This window comes from Lathamus discolor, chromosome 7 (genome assembly GCF_037157495.1).
Source record: "Lathamus discolor isolate bLatDis1 chromosome 7, bLatDis1.hap1, whole genome shotgun sequence".
Lineage (NCBI taxonomy): Eukaryota > Metazoa > Chordata > Aves > Psittaciformes > Psittacidae > Lathamus > Lathamus discolor.
Genome location: NC_088890.1, coordinates 23,277,417 through 23,294,683, shown reverse-complemented (window position 1 = coordinate 23,294,683; position 17,267 = coordinate 23,277,417). Strand labels below are relative to the sequence as shown.

The window sequence follows — 17,267 nt, the reverse complement described above, 5'->3', positions numbered from 1 at the left end:
TGCAAGTCTTTTACTTTCCATCAAATCCAAAAGCCTTTTCTTAAAACGTGTTTCATTACTTTTACACTGCTGTTCAGTGTAGCATTACACCTAACACAACCCTTGCAGTCTGTGTAAGGGTGTGTGTTCCAGGTGGATCGGAAGAGTGTGACTCATCTGTGACCGGCTTTTGATTTTGCTTTTAGTAACAGCACAGAGCTATTGGCTTAATCATAACAACTCATGGGGAGGCTCCTGTGAATTATGTGTGACAGCCTGACCCATTTTCAGGCCCCATCTGTTTGCAGTGCAGGGCAGGTCACTGCAGTCAGAGGGATTCCCTTTGCCATGAAGGCTGGTGGCTGCTCCTGGTGGTGCTCCTCCATGGCTCCTCCCTTCCCAGTCTGCCTTTTGTGTCTCTGTGATGCTCACGGGGCCATTTTGTGGGATGGCATGTTAAGTAGATGTTTTAAATGACCAAAAGCAACATTTGCCCCTCCTTGCTGTGTTTTATCTGCATACCATGAGGAAAATAGGAGCTGCCTCAAAATGTAATTTGGTAGTAGGGCAGGATGGGACAGCGCAAGAAATTTCACCTTGCTTGAGGAGTGTCCAGCAATGACGGCTGCTTGCATTCCTGGTGTGTGGCCTTTGTGAAACAAAGGGATGGTTTTGGTATGGGCAGGTGTCCATGTGATGACAACTTTGAAATTAAGAAAGCAGTTTGAATGCGTGAGATGAGTGGGGAATTGTTCTGGAAGGTGCACAGCTACATTGTCCAAAGAGATTTCTAGTTTCTTTGCGAAAGTCTCAAAATAGCACTTTTCTAGTCTTGAAGTATGTAGCTATTACCCTTTTTGCATACAGATCATGGAAGAAGTCTGGCTGGGTTGTTTTGCAGTACTGTCTTCACACTGTTGGTTTTGCTGTAATTTTTGTGTTGTGCATTTGTGTGGGTTTTGTTGTTCTCTGTTGGGGGTTTTTTTGTTTGTTTTTTTTTCTTTTTTTCCCCAAGTAGTTGTCAACTCGAACTTCTGTGCCTGCGGAAGAGTGGTTTATGGAAAGCTTGTGCCTTCACTGCTGCTGCTGCCCTTGCTCAGCTCATGCTGTCTGATCTGCCTGCACTTAGTAAATCGAGCAGTATTATAATGCTTTGCTTGCTAATGAGCCAAACCTTTATTGCAGAGCGAGGGAGAAGAAGGGCAAGAATTATAATGGGTAGGAATAGCTTCCAGGTGACTGGCCAAGTAGAGAGCAGGCAGGGAAGCAGCTCTGCCTCTGCAAGGGCAGATAAGGTAGGGCCAGGAAGGGAAGAACTGACGCTGTTGATTCTCATCATGCTGGATCTTGTGTGTGTTTCTAAATCTTGTGACTCAAGGCCTGTCATGTTAACACCTTTTCACATGAATTCAGTCTGGAAGCCTACTGATTTTTAGCTGTTTGAGCAATTTCCAACCTGAAGTCAAACTCTGTACTTCAGTAATCTCTTAAAACCTCTAGATCCCTTCGTTCAGCCTGCAAGAGAATCCTACATACCAAATCGGAAAAGTGATGGAAATGGAGTACTCATGCCTTGAACAAAAGCGGTCAAGTGCTGGTGATTTTAAGTGGAGTGGCTCCTGCATTACTCTGAGCCATTTCCACTGCTTTCAGTTGCCTGTGATTTATCCCTCAGATTTACATACTTTTTTTGGTGTGTCATATCAAAGGAGTATATATTGAAGGATGTGAGAGGAGGCTACAGCCCTTTCCCAGCTGTGTCCAACATCTGGCAACTAGCTCTTGTAACAAGATGTAGAGTTCCTGCTTAGCTACGGATTTAGGCACAGTTGCCTTTAGCCCTGTGGACTGTGCAAGTTAATAAGGTTAAATGTCTAGATAACTAAGCTGACAGGCTAAATTAGACTCCTGTCATCAAATCTTTTCATCCCAGTGGCAGTGCACTGAAGCAATATATTCTAAATATAGGCCTCAGTGTGTTTTTACCATAAAAAAAAAAAAAAAACACCACAAAACACCCAAACAATCCCTCTAAATCATCTCTGAAATGTCCCTGTAATCTGTGAAGGGAGAACACTGATCTTATAAGGCATTTGCATTTCTTCCTGCTGAATTTGAAACCTTGTCAAATCTTGGGGAAGTTTGATGGTCACACTAGCACAGCTTGAATTGGATGCAAAGGAGCACCAGAGCTTGACCACTCTGATGCCATCCTGTCCTTCCTGGCTCATTCTTTAGCATTGCCAAAGCTTCCCTTCTGGTCTACTGGGGCAGGTGCGTTAGGGCAGGGAGACTGTGCTGCTGGCTTCTCTGCCATGCTGCCCTCTTGTCTCTGAGAGGAACATATAGGAGCCTGCATGGGAATAATTCATGCAGCACAAGACCCAGAAATCATCTTAACCTTCTATTGTGTATCCAAAAAACCTCATGTTTGGTTTTGGGTGGTTTTATTTTCTTTTTGACTCAAATTTCAGTCTCTTAAAAACATTAGCTCCTGTAGTGCACTTTCTTCTAGTATTGTTATGGCACAAAATGCCAGTTCCGCTATGGCTGTAGCTTCCCTGGTGCCTGTGTGTCATGGCTTAAGCCCAGCTGGTAACTCAGAACCACGCAGCCGCTCACTCACTACCCACTGCCCCCACACCCTCCCTCTGGGCGGGATGGGGAGTAAAATGGAAAGAATGTAAATCCCATGGGTTGAGATAAGAACATTCCAGTAACTAAGGTATAACACAAAACCACTGCTGCTACCACCAAGACTAATAATAACAATATGGGAAATGAAGAGAGAATATAAAACTAAAAGGGAAAAGGAAAACAATGAACACAGGTGATGCACAATGCAATTGCTCACCACCTGCTGACCGATACCCAGCATGACCCAAGCAGCGATCTGGGCCTTCTGGTTAACTGCCCCCAGTTTCTATACTGGGCATGACATGCTGTGGTATGGAATATCCCTTTGGTTACTTTGGGTCAGGTGTCCTGTCTCTGCTTCCTCCTGGCTTCCCATGCCCCTCCTCCCTGGCAGAGCATGAGACTCAGAAAGTCCTTGATGAGGGTAAGCGCTACTGAGCAGCAACTAAAACATCGATGTGTTATCAGTGTTATTCCCAAACTAAAGCACTGCACCATCTACTAGGAAGGAGAAAAAAACCCAAAACCAACTGTTATCGCTGAATAAAGGACACGGAGATGAAGCAAGGCTCCAATTGAAGGTCTTTCAACAATTTAGAAGTGTGAAGGAGCTCAGTAGCCTTGCTGGTATTAAGGACTTTGGTCTCAGTGGGCCATCTAAGCAGGCTGTTGCTGGAAGGAGGTGTGAGTGTCTTCTAGCCCCAGTCTGGGCCCCTCCATCAGTCCATCCCCTCCATCATGCCAATACTGCCATCAGCCCTGGTCACCCAGCTGGGGTACCTGGGAGCTGAGTGGAACTGGTCAAGGTTAGGTTGTACTCAAAGGATTATGACCTTTCTGGGAGCATATGAAAATGCTTGTGTTGATACAGCTTCAGGCTTTGATATAAGTCTGGTATATTCATTTAAGGACTCTACTGAGAAACTGTTAGTCAAAGCGCTGGTCTAGTAAGTGAAGAATGCACCACCAACCATGTAAGAAAATTAAAAATGAAAGCATACGAATGCAGTGCACAAGAGGATTATGACCGCTTCTGTTAAATTCCTTGCTCTCTGTAAAGAGGCATCAGTCCTTTCAGAGCTGTGGTTTTGCACTCTGCTATTGCTATTATAGTTCATTATGGTCATAATGAACTTTCTTTATTAATGAAAAATGTGCAATGCTTGCTGAAGCTATGGAAAACATCTTTTATTTTGAATCTGATAAGCAGAAAGAATTAGGTGCTGAACTGGTCCTAAAATCTGTAATGAAATTCAGACTGACAGTGTAAAAATATATATAAAAAAAATTGAGTGGCTTTTAGTGCTAATTAATCTTCTGATGCATGTTAATATACCATGATTGATAATAATGCTAATGAGACATATTGATAATTAACATGAAGTTAAGTTGCTATGAGCAAAATATGAAAATGTGGGATCTTCTCATAGAGAGGGGAGAATACCAGAATTGCAGGGTAACTCAATCACAGTATCATGGAATGGTTTGGGTTAGAAGGGACTTTAAAGCTTATCCAGCTCCAACTCCCTGCCACAGGCAGGGACACCTTCCACTAGAGCAGGTTGCTCAAAACTTGTGAAAACTGTTTGCAAAGGTGGTTGTAGCTTGTCTGTTGCCTGGCCAGCTCTGCTGATGAGAAATGCTTTTCACAGTAAGAGGCATATTTAAACTCAATTGCAAGTTGGGTTTCCACACAGCAGTTCAGAAAAGCCACAGTCTGCAATTCTGAAGGTAAAACTGCCCTAAGCAGATTAAATTCCCACCAAGTCCCAAACTGGGGGGAAAGGACAGGGGGTGAGAGACTGGGGAGAGGTGGGGCCTGGGGGAGAGACTTCTTGTGCCCATTGTCACCCTGGGCCTGTTTGCAGGATGGGTGGCCTGATTTAAAGCATTTCACCTCTCATGCTCATGTGCCTGTTTTCGGGTTGGTTTTGTTTTCTCATGGCAGTTGAGTGTGAGGTTTTAAGAGCAGCTAGTCACTGACAGCAAAAGCCAAGGTGCTGCTCTCGGTGTGGGAAGGGGGTACAGGTGCACGAATGAATCACCATATTGAATCAGATCTGTTATCTCTTCAGTCCAGCATGTTTCTGCCAATGACCAACATCTGAAAAAAGGCATCTGGAAGATGCAGAATGATGCTACCAGCACAAGGTAGCGATCCCTAACGGCAAGAGACCAGCTTAAGTCCCAGTGCCTGACCTTAAACAACTCTTCCAGAATGTCTTGACCTTTGCTTCTATATGCATATGTTGTTTCTGGGTTTTATGTGCAAAATGGCCAATGTCTTGCTGGTATTTTCATCCCAGTAATTTTATTCAATGTTCTGTAGCAACCCACCATGGTTTATTCTTTATATTTTTATTGAAATACTTCTTTTTTTTTTTTTGCTAGACATTAGATGAAAACAAATTTGAAGCTACTCCAGAAATGCACGTAGCTTCCTTCCAAGGTAGATATAAAATGTTAATTGCTTTACTGCAAATACATTTCTAACATCTTGACTCTCCTTCAGCTGAAGGATTTGTGGTTGAAGCTAGGATTAATTTTCCTTTTCCATTGCAGTGATAGTTATATTTTCCCTGGCTCTTTTTCAGTTACAGATAACTGGCAGGATTTTAGAATTGGTCTTCGATTTATTTATTTATTTTTATTTTTTTAAGACTCTGTGTGCTTTTTTGCTCGTGTACCAGGTTTGTGGAATAAGCAGAGAAACATTTCCAAATTTCAGTATCAATGGCAAGAAATATCTGCAAAAGACCTGTGATTTTTGTATGCTGTTAATTCAGAGCTTGTTCACCAAACGTTAATGCTGTCTGGGAATCTGTGATAAGCGGAGACCATGTAACTACAGCTTCTCCTAGCTCCGTATTTATGTGAATCAAGCAATCTGACCCCTCAAGATAGCAAAAGAACCTACCGTACAAAGAAGGTGTTTCAAATACAGTGGCTTGGGGAAACAAAGGAAGGTTGGCAGCTCTGGGTTTAGGCTCTCTGTAGTGGGGAAAATTAAGTCATGGGAAAAATTAAAGCATGTAAGCTTTTGAAACCTGCAATACTGAATTTTTGTCATGCCTAAATCAAGCTGGAGCTTGTAGGTGCTTCATGGTTCGTAATCTGGATGTCATTTGTAATGCATGTCCATTAATGTTTTTTGGAAAACTAGGACTGCTGGAGGTAGCGCTCTACTGTCAGTGGGGGAGTATGAGGGCCATGCATTCAGCACTGTTATGCATTATGCGAGAAAGGAAATTGAAACTTCTAAGTTGCTATTAGTAGTAAAGGCATCCAGTTACTCAATATTTTGAAAAATTATATGAATCCTGAAAGGATAGTGCTTTTATGTTTGTTACATCCCCAGCAGTTTCAGGTGGTTCATTTGTGTGGTTCTGTGTCCCTAATCCTGATCAGTATGTGAAGGCTTAGGGTTAGATTCCCCTGCTCCCCATCTGCGATACCTTGGGGACAGTGCTGGCAGCTTTTGGCACAGTCTTGTTTTCTTACTGACTACTGCTGATGTTTCCACCTTGGAGCATTGCAGCTGTAAAGCTGGTGTCTGTCCTCTGCTCTCAGCATTCTGCTCAGAATCTTATTTTCCCCTTTGTTCCATATGTCTACAGATACTTAAGCAGCTGCATCCCATGACTCCTTAAAAGGAGTCCTGTATTTGTAATCAATATTAGTAATCAGTATTAGTGAACCCTTTACCCCAGGCAGCTGTAGCTCTGGATGGGCAGTGTCAGAGGCTTATTTTGCGCTGCAAATTAGTAAGAGGCTCAAAGTGGAACATAGATGTCTCTTCCTTTATTCCTTATGCAAGATGGGTTGTGCACCCTCACTTCTAAACAACTCTGGAGTTGACTGATTGATGTACAGGTCAAAGACTAGCTGGATGGCCATCATTTACCTTCTGGTAGTGCTTCTTACTTGCTCCCTCCATTGTGATGCTCTTGCATGCAATATCACCTTTCCTTGGTGGCTTTTTGTAGGTAAATCCCACTGAAACATGTATTTGTAAACCAGTGAAGTTTTTTGAAACGCAAGGTTTTGCGTGGATTTCTGATTTTCTTCATGACATTACCTTATGATTCCCCTTTGTAACTGGGATGCAGGGTGATTTGCTTGCACTTCACCTCTGTCTTAGGAATTTGTGCTGGGAGCCTCAAAGTGTCTCTGCCTCCAGAGCCCAGGACTCAGACCTCAGCTGAGCTTCATTCTGTGCCTGCCCACCTGCTAATGACATTAAGCTTGACTATTGCCACTTTGCCCTTTCTGATGTTCTTGTTTCAAAATTTAAGTGATACTTTGTGTTGGTGTTTTTCAAGCTTTCTTTATCCTTGTTTAGAAAAATCAGCTTAATTTTTAGGTCTGTAAAGCATTAGGAACAAAACTGCACTGTGTTTGGTCATCTTTTTCCCTTGCTGTCCCTTGATAGATGTGTACAGCTTCGTTGCCAGGAGTGTCCTGCTTCTCAACAGTGAATATGTCCTCTGTCTAGCACAGCATCTGTGTACGTGATTGTGGAGCAACTGAGGATTTTGTAAGTGCTGTCATGCAAAAAAAAAACGCCCAAGACCAAAAAACACCAGCCCCTGTTTTTTGTACTGTGCTCAGTCTGTTTTGGCAGTCTGTGTGCTCTAAGGACTACAAGCAAACGGGAACTGTGTGCAGGGTAAAAATGGATTATTTACTTGAATTTTACCTTATCCCCTTTTTCCTTTGCTCCTGAGCTGTTTTTCTTTAGGGAAACAACTGGTGCACAATAGCAAAACTTTATTCCCTCTGAGAAGCTGTTTCTCAGTCAGATGATGCAACTTGGGCACAGTGTTAAAGCCACTTAGAGGCTGCAAATATCCTTGTCTAGCTTTCAGTTAAAGGTGGTAAAAGCAATTTACTGTTATACGTGGGGTTTCTTATGCATCCTTGGGTAGGACTTCTGTAGACCAAGAAAGATGTGTTCAAGTTTGTGGTGCTTTCACTTCATGAGTATATGTAAATGTGTATTTCAAGCAATGACGGAGTAAATATTTAAATCACTAACAAACAGCTTTAATGCTTTTTTCTCCCTGCTGCTCCTGAGAGCAGCATTTAGTAACCCATGCCCAACTGGAATGAGCAATTAGTACGTGAAAACAAGCTGTGTACTACAGCGGTGGGATGAAATCGCAAATGGCTAGTTGCAAAAAGGACAGCATGATCCATTCTTGTCCCCTGTGTGAAGGGGCATGAGCAAGCTTGGTAACATTCTCTGCAAATGGTAACCAGTGTCCAGTACTTGACTCTAGGTTGTGTATGATCTGGTTGAGCAAATATCTGCATCTCTGAAAATCTGACCTTGGTTTCTGATGCGTGATTGAGAAATTGTGTTTTTCTTTTGTTAATTCTCAACTGTTTCTATAATAGCAACCAAAGTATGTGAGATGAGCTGACCAAAGGATTTTTCTTTAAAAAGATTATTTTGGCTTGTGTTGAGGCTGGAGAATTACACCAATTCCACTTTTTTTTGTGTGTGGGGGAGTGGGGGTGGGGGTGGGGAGAGAAGAAGAGGGGAAGCTTTTCATGTTTACTACAGGCTGAAGTTTGGGGTTTGTTTCTGGTGGGTGGTGGGTTTTTTTCTTCCCCTTTTCGTTTGTTTGTTTGTTTGTTTTAAATCTGAAGGAATCAGATTATAGGTGTTGCTGGGATGACATGAGCTCTCCAGACATTGATCTGTATTGTGGAGCCATAAGTCCCCTTCCAAGAACTCCCTCCCTTTCTTAGGCCTTCAAATCATGCATAAGCAGTTGTTTTATCCTGCCCCTAGGCCTAAATGGAGAACATTTTAATTCTGTTTGATATGACAAATGAATTCGTAAGCAACTTACCTGACAAAACGCCTTCACTGAAACAGTTTTTTGTTGATTTCTTGTTTCTTGGGTGTATTCTTTCACGGCACAGGAACCTCCCCATCATTTTGACTAAGAGGGAGAGATCCTATTTCTGCTGTTTGCTTTTATGTGACATGGGGGGGAGACGGGGGTTGGGGGAGGGTGGTGTTGTGACTATTCACTTGCCTGTGTGTCTGTTTTAAGCAGCTCCGAGGCTTTTTCTTCACCTTCAATTCTTGCTCTGGTTCAGCATGTGCTTCAACTTACATGCTAGCTAAAAGCATTGTGCGCAGTGAGGCAGCCCAGGGCAGCTTCCAAAGCCTTTAAGAGCCCTGTGCAGCATGTGGGCTAGTGTCAGATCTCAGCAGACCTTTAGGGGTGTCAGCTTTTTGCAGAAGTTGGCAGAGGATACTATGCTGGTCTCTTGCTCAGAAACAGCTCTTCCCTGTATCACCTTTTTTTGGTGTTTTTGTTCTTGATTCATTCCATAACTTTCCCCAGGCACTGAAGTAAGACTAGTAGGCCTACAGTTTCCTGGATCCTCCTCTAAGCCCTTCTAGTAGATCGGGGTGATGTTAACCTTCTTCCAGTTTTTTGGGATGTCCCCCTGTCTCCACAATTTCTCAGAGATTATGGAGAGTAACCTCACGATGTCATCAGCCAGCTCTCTATCCCTGGGGTGGATATAGTAAGGGCCCATCATTTTGAGGGGTCAAACTTCTGAAGTATTTCACACACTAACTCTTCTTTCACTGATTGTGGGTCTGTGTTTGCATCAACCTGGATTTTTGTTCCTAAGGCCTGGGGCTCAACAGTGCTGATAATGACAGAGGTGTGAAGAAAGTGTTGAGAATCTCTGCCTTTTCAGCCTTGTTTGTGACCAGTTCTCTCTTGCTGAACAGTGGGCCAGTATTTTCTTTGTTTTGCTTGTTGTTTATGTACCCGAATAACCCTTTCTTGTAGTTTTTGATATCTCAGGCCAATTTCAATTTGAGCCGAGCTTTTGCATTTCTAACTGCATCTCTGCACACCCTGGCAGTGACCTTGTAGTTCTCAATGGGTATTTATTTGCTTTTTCATCTCCAGTATGCTTCTCTTTTGGTTTTGAGCAGATTCAGAAGCTCACAGTTAAGTTAAGGGGATCTCCTTCTCCATCTACTTCCCTTACCTTTAAAGAGGATAAACTGGTTTTGTGTTTCCAGGAGAGTGTTATTGAAAATCTCTCATTACTCATTAGTTCCTGTATCTTCTGTGGAAGCTTCCCATGGAGTCCCTCCCAGTTGAGCTTTGAGTGAGCTGAAGTTTGCTCTTCTAGAATCTAAAACCTTTGTCTTAACACTAACCTTCAGCATGCTCAGCTGGAAGCCCAACTTCACAATAGTGCCAGGGCTGTCACTAACCAAAATACTACAAAGCAGGTTTTGGTTTTTTTTTTTGTTTGTGAGGAGCAAGTCCTGGTTGGCACATCTAACGTATACAGGGAAGCAGTCCTCTGCGTGTTCCAGGAACTTGATGGGTGGCAGGTGGGCTGCTGTGTTGTTTTTCTAACAGATGTCTGGGTGGTTGAAGTCATCCAGAAGAACCAGGTTCTGGTGACCCAAATATTGCTTCACTGACCTAATTGTCTTGGTTTGGAGGTTGTTAGCAGATGCCTACTCCAAGGTCCCCCTTGGAGGTGACCCCTCTGATCTTGACCCAGAGGCATTCAATAGGGCTTCCACAATTGCTGAAGTTGACTTACATACATTCAAGGCTTTCCTTAATGTAGGGCGCAACTCCTCTTTCTCCTCTCCTCTGCCTAAGAGAGCCTATAGCCATCCATCGCAATCCTCCCATCATGTGAGTTGTCCCACCATGTTTCAGTTATTACAATGATACAATATAACTTTCTGACTTGGTGCAGAGTTCCAGCTCCTCCTGTTTGTTCCCCAGGCTGCCTGCATTGGTATACACTTAAGGTGGTCGGTCTTCTGGCTCTCATCTTGGGAGGTACATTTAAAGGAACATTTGCCCCTGCTCTGGTTGGCCTGGCCTATTCCAAAGTTTGCATCAAAGAAATAGGAGCATAAATGTTTTCAACTCTTTAAAATACAAGTTACACAAAATTCTAGGTTTACTAATAAAAGGTGTATTTTCTGACTGTCCTAGGCTTTTGGGCAGGCACATACCAACCACAAGAAGGTAGCAGCAGATGGAGAGAGCAGAGAGGAGACCTTGATTCAGGAATCTGCTACCAAGGAAGAGTACTACATGAAGAAGGTTATGGAGTTGCAGACTGAACTGAAGCAGCTCAGAAATGTCCTTGCCAACACTCAGTCTGAAAATGAACGCCTTAATTCTGTTGCACAGGAGCTGAAAGAGGTGAGTGAAGGTGCGCAGTGTGCACCACAGCTTGTATTGTAGTTATGTTTTCTTGTCCTGGGTAATAAAAATAAGGAAAATTCTTGAGCTGATCGGTAATACTGGCAGCTGATAAGATGCATTGTCTCTTCAGTGAAATATTACATCCAGATGAAGCTCTAATTCAGCAATGCAGTAAATGCAGCTTGGTGGATCCATCCACTGAACCAGCCTGTGGTGGCCACAGTGCTTCTGATCCAGTACAAATTCACTCCACCTTGTTCAAATACCTGCTAATTCTGCAGAAACCACTGCTCTGTGTCAGAGGTGATTTGACTGACAGATGATTGCCTGTCTGAGCCACACTGGTGCTGTGGGCGTACCCCACATCAGTTCCCGCTGCATTAAGAAGCAGAGGAATCTGTTTAGTCCAAGCACAGTGGTGTTGGGGATGTGCTTTTTCTGCCTTGCTCCCAATTCTTGCTGCAAAATACTTGGGGCGTACTTTCCCCTTTTATCTCTTTTCCCACCCTATCTTTCAGGATACAGGAGCATAACATTAAAAAAGAGTAGCAGTAAAGTTTATAGTCTTGTGTTTTCTGTCATGAAAGTGATGGGTTTTATTTTTTCATGGGTTGCTCATCTTACTACCTCAAAGTATCTTTAACCTTTTATTGTTTAATATTGAAACTGCCTGTTTCTGAGAGCAAATAGTTGCTGAGAAATTGACGTAAAAAAGTTTAATTCCTTATGAAATCTGTAGCTCAGCAAGAGTTCTGTGGCACTGATGAAGAAAAGATTGTTTTGAGAGCTCAGGCCATTGCTTAAATTTAGACAGCAAAAGTTAGATTGCAAACCATAGATGGATGTGGTAAACATCTAGCAATTACTACTCATGAGCTTTCTTGCATCTTCTTTGAAGCACTGGATACTAGTCTCATCTAGTCCTGGGATAATGGACTGGCCTCCCTTGCCAGGAGAGGAGATTACTTAAGAGCCTATGTCTTAATCTCCATGTACAATGCACAATCACAGCCAAAAATCAGAAATGTCTAATTTAATTTCTTTAGGTCATAGTAACAAATACGTGGATAATATTTGGTGGTAAAATTAATGAGGAAGTGTGTTCAGTGGAGATTTGAGGGTTCACTACTACCTCTCTTTGGGTATGACAAAGAAGGAGATTTGTGGGACAGACTGTCACAAGTGATCAAACAGGCCAGTCAAGCTCCCCTTGAGGTCCTGGCTGTAGGAGAACAGAGCTGGAATCAGGCCATGTGCTCTGCTTAGGCAAGGAACCAGTCCCTGCAAGCACACACACAACTCTTGTCTGTATTTCCTAACCTATAAGGACAGTTTAAAAGAAAACCTCCTCACCCTGAAGGCAGCATCATATCCATAATGGGTTCCAGATGCTGCTCAAAAGCATGTGGTCGGCAGATTTCAATCCAGCTCCCTGTGTCACGGCAGCTGAAGGTGATTTTTTCCTTCTAGATACTGCTACGTTTCAGCCACCTCTGCTTTGAGCTGTGTTTTGCTTGAATGAGCTGTCAGTTTGCATGGATTTAGGGTGTGTTTTTTTCTTGTGCTTTGCCCTTCTACCTCACTCACACCCCCTTTTACACAAACAGACTTGTGTGAGTTGGACTCCAGGGAGAACTGGAGAGTGCAGGAAGAGGGGAGGCTAGGGATGTCAGGTTTCTTGTCAAAATTTTAATTTGGTTTAAATACTTTCCTCTTTTTTTCTTTTTTCTTTTAAATGCTCTCATCTGCTGAACAGGGGAAGATGCAGTTAGTTGCTAGACTGGAAATAAAGGCTGATGATAATTATTGGATGTGTCTGATGTTGAACTTTGAATGGAAACCTAATTCAGTTACAGAAAAATAAAAATTAAAGCCTAATTTGGTAAACAGCTGGAGTTTTGCAGTTAGGGGATTCCCTGCCTGTCACTTTGTGTCATCTCAGTGTGTGTGTTCTTCTTCCTTGCCTTTTTTTAGCCTAGCTGTTTCTTCTGCTGCTGGTAAATTCTGGTGAGGTGAAGAAAGGAGGAGGAGAAAAAGAAATGACATGAAAGCTGTAGTGTTAAAATGAAAACACCTGTGCCAGTTGATCGTGTGTGGTTTGAGATTCTTCTCCTGAAGATGAGAAGACCAAAATCACAGGCTGGTTTGGGTTGGAAGTGACCTTAAAGCTCATCCAGCTCAAACCCCCTACCATGGGCAGGGACACCTTCCACTAGATCAGGTTGCTCCAACCTGGCCTTGAACAATTCTGAAGATGCCTATTTGTGTGTTTCATTTTGGTTTGAATTGCCTTGTAGTTACTGGTAGGAAACAGTGACACAAGGTGTGTGAGCAGAGTTATCGGCCTTCTCCTGGCCCACCAAAAAAACAAGGCAACATGACCATCTTTAGGGACATGGCTTCTCTGTCAAAAGATGCACATCAAAAGATGTGGCAGAAGTTCAAATAGTTGCTGTTTCTTCATTGCTGTCCATGTATCTAGAAACAGGGTGATATGCACAGGCCTCCTGTGGGGATTTGCAGATCTAATAGCAAATTTAATTTGAAAGTGTTGTGTACGAGGAGTCACGGAGGAGGTGTTGTGGTTGTAAGGTAGTGAGCAAGATGAGCAGTGGGGTTTTCTCCAGTCCCTGTTGCCAAGCTTAGCTTTAGCCCATTTCGTAGTTAAAGTCTTATGTTGATACTTGTCCAGGGAGATTCTGTGCTATAGAGTTCTGCTGTAGTCTGGAAGTGTTGGGGAAGAAGGCGGAATATGATCTACTCCTTTATACTGTGGAGACGGTGGAAACTGCTACCTTCATTTCTTCTGGTTGCTGATGAAAGAAAAAATGCTGTGGCCATTCTCTACAAGATGGAGAAGACTTGTAGGCAGATCTGTTCTTTATAGTGTGTATTTTGGAAGTCCAGTATTATCTATTGAGAGAACTGACTTGCAAGTTGTCTGGGGGAATAGGAAACTGCTTCCATTGCAACTCTTCTGGATTTGGTCCAGATAAGAGGAAGGATGTGGAAAATGCCTATCTGTGTGTCCTCTGGTCAGGCAGAGGGCTTCTTCTGTCAAAATGAAAAGGAAGTTTAAAAGCAAAAAAAAACCCACCACCAAAACTCAGGAAATTAACTGAGGCTGAATCTCTGCCTTATTTTTAAGGGAGATTTGCTTGGCAGGGCTGGTTGCAAAAGTTTTTGCAGCTATCTGAGAGGACACAAGAGGTTTACTGAAGCTTTTAGTAGCATCCCAAGGAGGATGATTGAGTGCATCAGGCAGCAGCTCCTCTTGAGATGCTGCTGGCAGTAGCAGTGGTGGTGGGTTGAAACCAGATGTTGACCCACATGGGTTGGAGGTGCGTTCATGACTGCATGTTTGATATGCTATCTTTCCTTTTTTGTCTTCTCAGGACACTTGCATAGAACCAGTGAGTTGTTGGAAGAAGACATTCAGAACACCTGGGTTACTGGAGCAGGCACAAGTGGTTTTGACGCTTTCTTTTGAATTACCTAACTTTGGCCTGTTGAGACAGGCTGGCAGAGTGATTACTGATTATGAGTTTTACTGCTGTCATTAGCTAGCTCAGCAGTTCCTCTGTCCTGGAAGAGTCACTGGGAGTAATTGCTCCTGAGTAATTGCTAATTGCTGTTCCTTTTTAATATTCTTCATCTTGCCAGTGTTTTAGTGGCACCAAAACAGATTTCGGAGGGTGATTTGGCTGTGAAGTCATGAGGTAGCCATGCCCAGAGAAGCTGAAAAATAAATGAGCAATTCTTTCCCAGGAAAGTAAAGGGTGTTCCGATTATGTAAACTAAAGAAGGAAATATAGTTTAATGAGTATATTTTAATTCTGACAAAATGTATATCTAATAGGTTTTATCAGGAAAGTGTGTGTCAGTCTGAAGGTTAATGAACGGTATGTGGTTTCCAGGCCCTGCTATGTGTGGGGGACTGTCTGCTGCTTTGGTTGATAATGCTGGGATTCTCAGGTCTGTGTCAAACACAGACATGCAACTGTTTATCGTGGTTTGGTTTTGGGGTTTTTTTAATTGTTTTTAACTCTCAAGAAAAGGAATACCCAGCAACATAAACCTCTATAAAATTGTCAGGTTTATTCCTCCATTCTATTCCCTTGTCTCACTCACACTGAAGGAATTGGTCATGAGTTTGTTTAACCAGAGTCTCATTCTGTGAGGGTCTGATTGGAGAAAACCCCAGTGCCAGACCCTGTTTCAGTTCGTGACCCCAGTGGTGAAATTAAGACACAGATGAGGTCACGTACCATAATCAGACAGTTTATTACAAATTACAAAAAGACAGTTATTATAAAAAAGAGAAATTATTGCAATAAAGGGGATAGCGATAGGACAGATTGGAAAAAAGGCAGAAAATGAAGGAAGTATTCAGGGTGCAGAGAGTGATAGAGAGTCACCACCATGGATCCAGCAGTGTCCCAGGGATGTGTTGTCGTCGTCATCAGTGGTGGGAGTTCTTCAGGGTTTGTAGTTGGTATTGGAGCAGAGTGTCCCCCAAGAATCTGTTGGATGTGGTGTCCTTGTGTAGGCACCCTTCGGGAGTCCCTTTGAAGCTACCCCATGGAGCGTGTCTTGTGGAGTTGCCCTCACGGCGATGTCTCATGGAGGGTGTCCCTCAGGATCCGTAGTAGTCATTAGTGGAGTGTCCTCGTGGAGGTGTCTTTCTGGAGTCATCCTCATGGCCATGGCTCCCTGGCAATGTGTCTCTTGGGGATTACCTTTTTCCCCTTTTGTGAAGAGTTGGGAGGAGTACCTCTGCTCTTCGTGTCACTTATTATACATTCCTGGTGGCCCGCTTTCCCTGGTGGCCCACTTCCCCTGGTCTTGCAACCAGTTCTTTGACTTCACGCATCTGTACACACATGTGTCTGCAGCAATTCTTAGGATAATGGGTTGCAGTTCCTCACACCAGTCCTCAAGGTAATGGACTTAAGGGTCTTAGCTCTTTCCCACTCATCCCTCAGGAAATGGACAGTCAAGAGTCTTACCTCAACTCCTCCCACCCATCTCTGAGACAAAAGATACATGGAATCCCATCTCAGCTTCTCATACCAGTCTTTGAGACAGTGGACAGTGGAGTCTGATTTCAGATCAGTCTCTCACACATGCTCTAGTCAAATCCTGTAAATAATTTTCTTAACTGAGTTTACAGCTTATGAAGCTCATCCATGCTCTTTAAAAAACCTAAAACAAATAAACAGCCAGCCCTGGCATCTTTATTCTTCGTTGAAGACCTAGAATTTAGTCTCTGGTTGTGGGCAGCCAAACACTTCACTGAAGGACACAGTTGCCAGCACTCTGATTAGAAAAGCTTTGAGTGGAAGCTGATCTTCAGTCACTGGAAACAAGACACATTCTGTTAGATCCCTTTGACCATGACTGCTTACATGTTCAGTAATGCAATTGCCTGCAGTCATCTCTCCATATCCTTGGATGCAGCAACACTGCAGGTGCTTGTGTCAGCTTTCTTGGCCTTGCAGTTAGAACAATGAACATACTGTGTCCTGGGCTTCCCAGCAATGTCTCTCCCACCTCTGTTCACATCTCTTCATCAGGAACTGTAGTGATAGGACAAAGGTAATGGGTTCAAACAGGCAAGGTTCAGATCAGATACAAGGAATAAGATCTTTCCTCTGAGGGTGATGAGGCCCTGGAACACAGAAACTCTGGCTGCCCTGTCACTGGCAGTGTTCAAGGCCAGGTTGGACGGGGCTTGGAGCAATCTGGTCTAGTGAAAGGTGTCTGTGCTCGTGGCTGGGGGTTGGAGCTGGATGAGCTATATGGTCTCTTCCAGCCCAAACCATTCCATGACTCTGATTCTGATATTTGACTGGTTTAATTGCTAAGAAGCATTTATTTTTTGGAGCTTAATGGCTTAAGTTGTTATATGTGACCCTGTCTGCTCAGAGTGATGGTGGCTGTCAAGTCTTCTGTAAATATACAGTAATCTGATTGCTGAAGTTCTTCAGGTTTCTTTAACATCATCAGTGAAGGAAGGGTATTCCTAAGGTTATAGTTATTGTACTGGGTTCAGCAGGAGCAGTTATTTTTCTCCTTAGTAGCTGGCGCAGTGCTGCGTTTTTGACTTTAGTCTGAAAACAGCACTGATAACACCGATGTTTTTAGTTGTTGCTAAGTAATGTTTACTCCAATCAAGGACTTCTCAGTCTCATGCTCAGCCAAGGAGATGGGGCAGAGGAAGGGAGGAGGAAGCAGAGGCAGGACACCTGACCCAAACTAGCCAAAGGGGAATTCCATACCCAGCATGTCACATCCAGTATAGAAACTGCGGGGGGTTACGCTGAAGGCCCAGATCTCTGTTCGGGCCAGGCTGGGTATCAGTTGGTGGGTGCTGAGCAATTGTATTGTGCATCGCTGGTGTTTATTGTTTTCTTTTCCTTT

At 43.3% G+C, this 17,267-nt stretch overlaps 1 protein-coding gene across 5 annotated transcripts in view; it reads left to right on the top strand.

Moving 5' to 3' along the window:
• BICD2 (BICD cargo adaptor 2) overlaps positions 1–17,267 on the top strand; it is a 98,887-nt gene that overhangs the window by 42,967 nt on the left and 38,653 nt on the right. For 2 of the 5 annotated variants that reach the window (XM_065687260.1, XM_065687262.1), the window contains exons 2-3: positions 10,629–10,841; positions 14,240–14,311. In XM_065687260.1, the coding sequence (XP_065543332.1) occupies positions 10,629–10,841; positions 14,240–14,311 (285 nt within the window). The remainder of the gene's footprint in view (positions 1–10,628; positions 10,842–14,239; positions 14,312–17,267) is intronic. The other 3 variants (XM_065687264.1, XM_065687261.1, XM_065687263.1) reach the window with 2 other exon arrangements.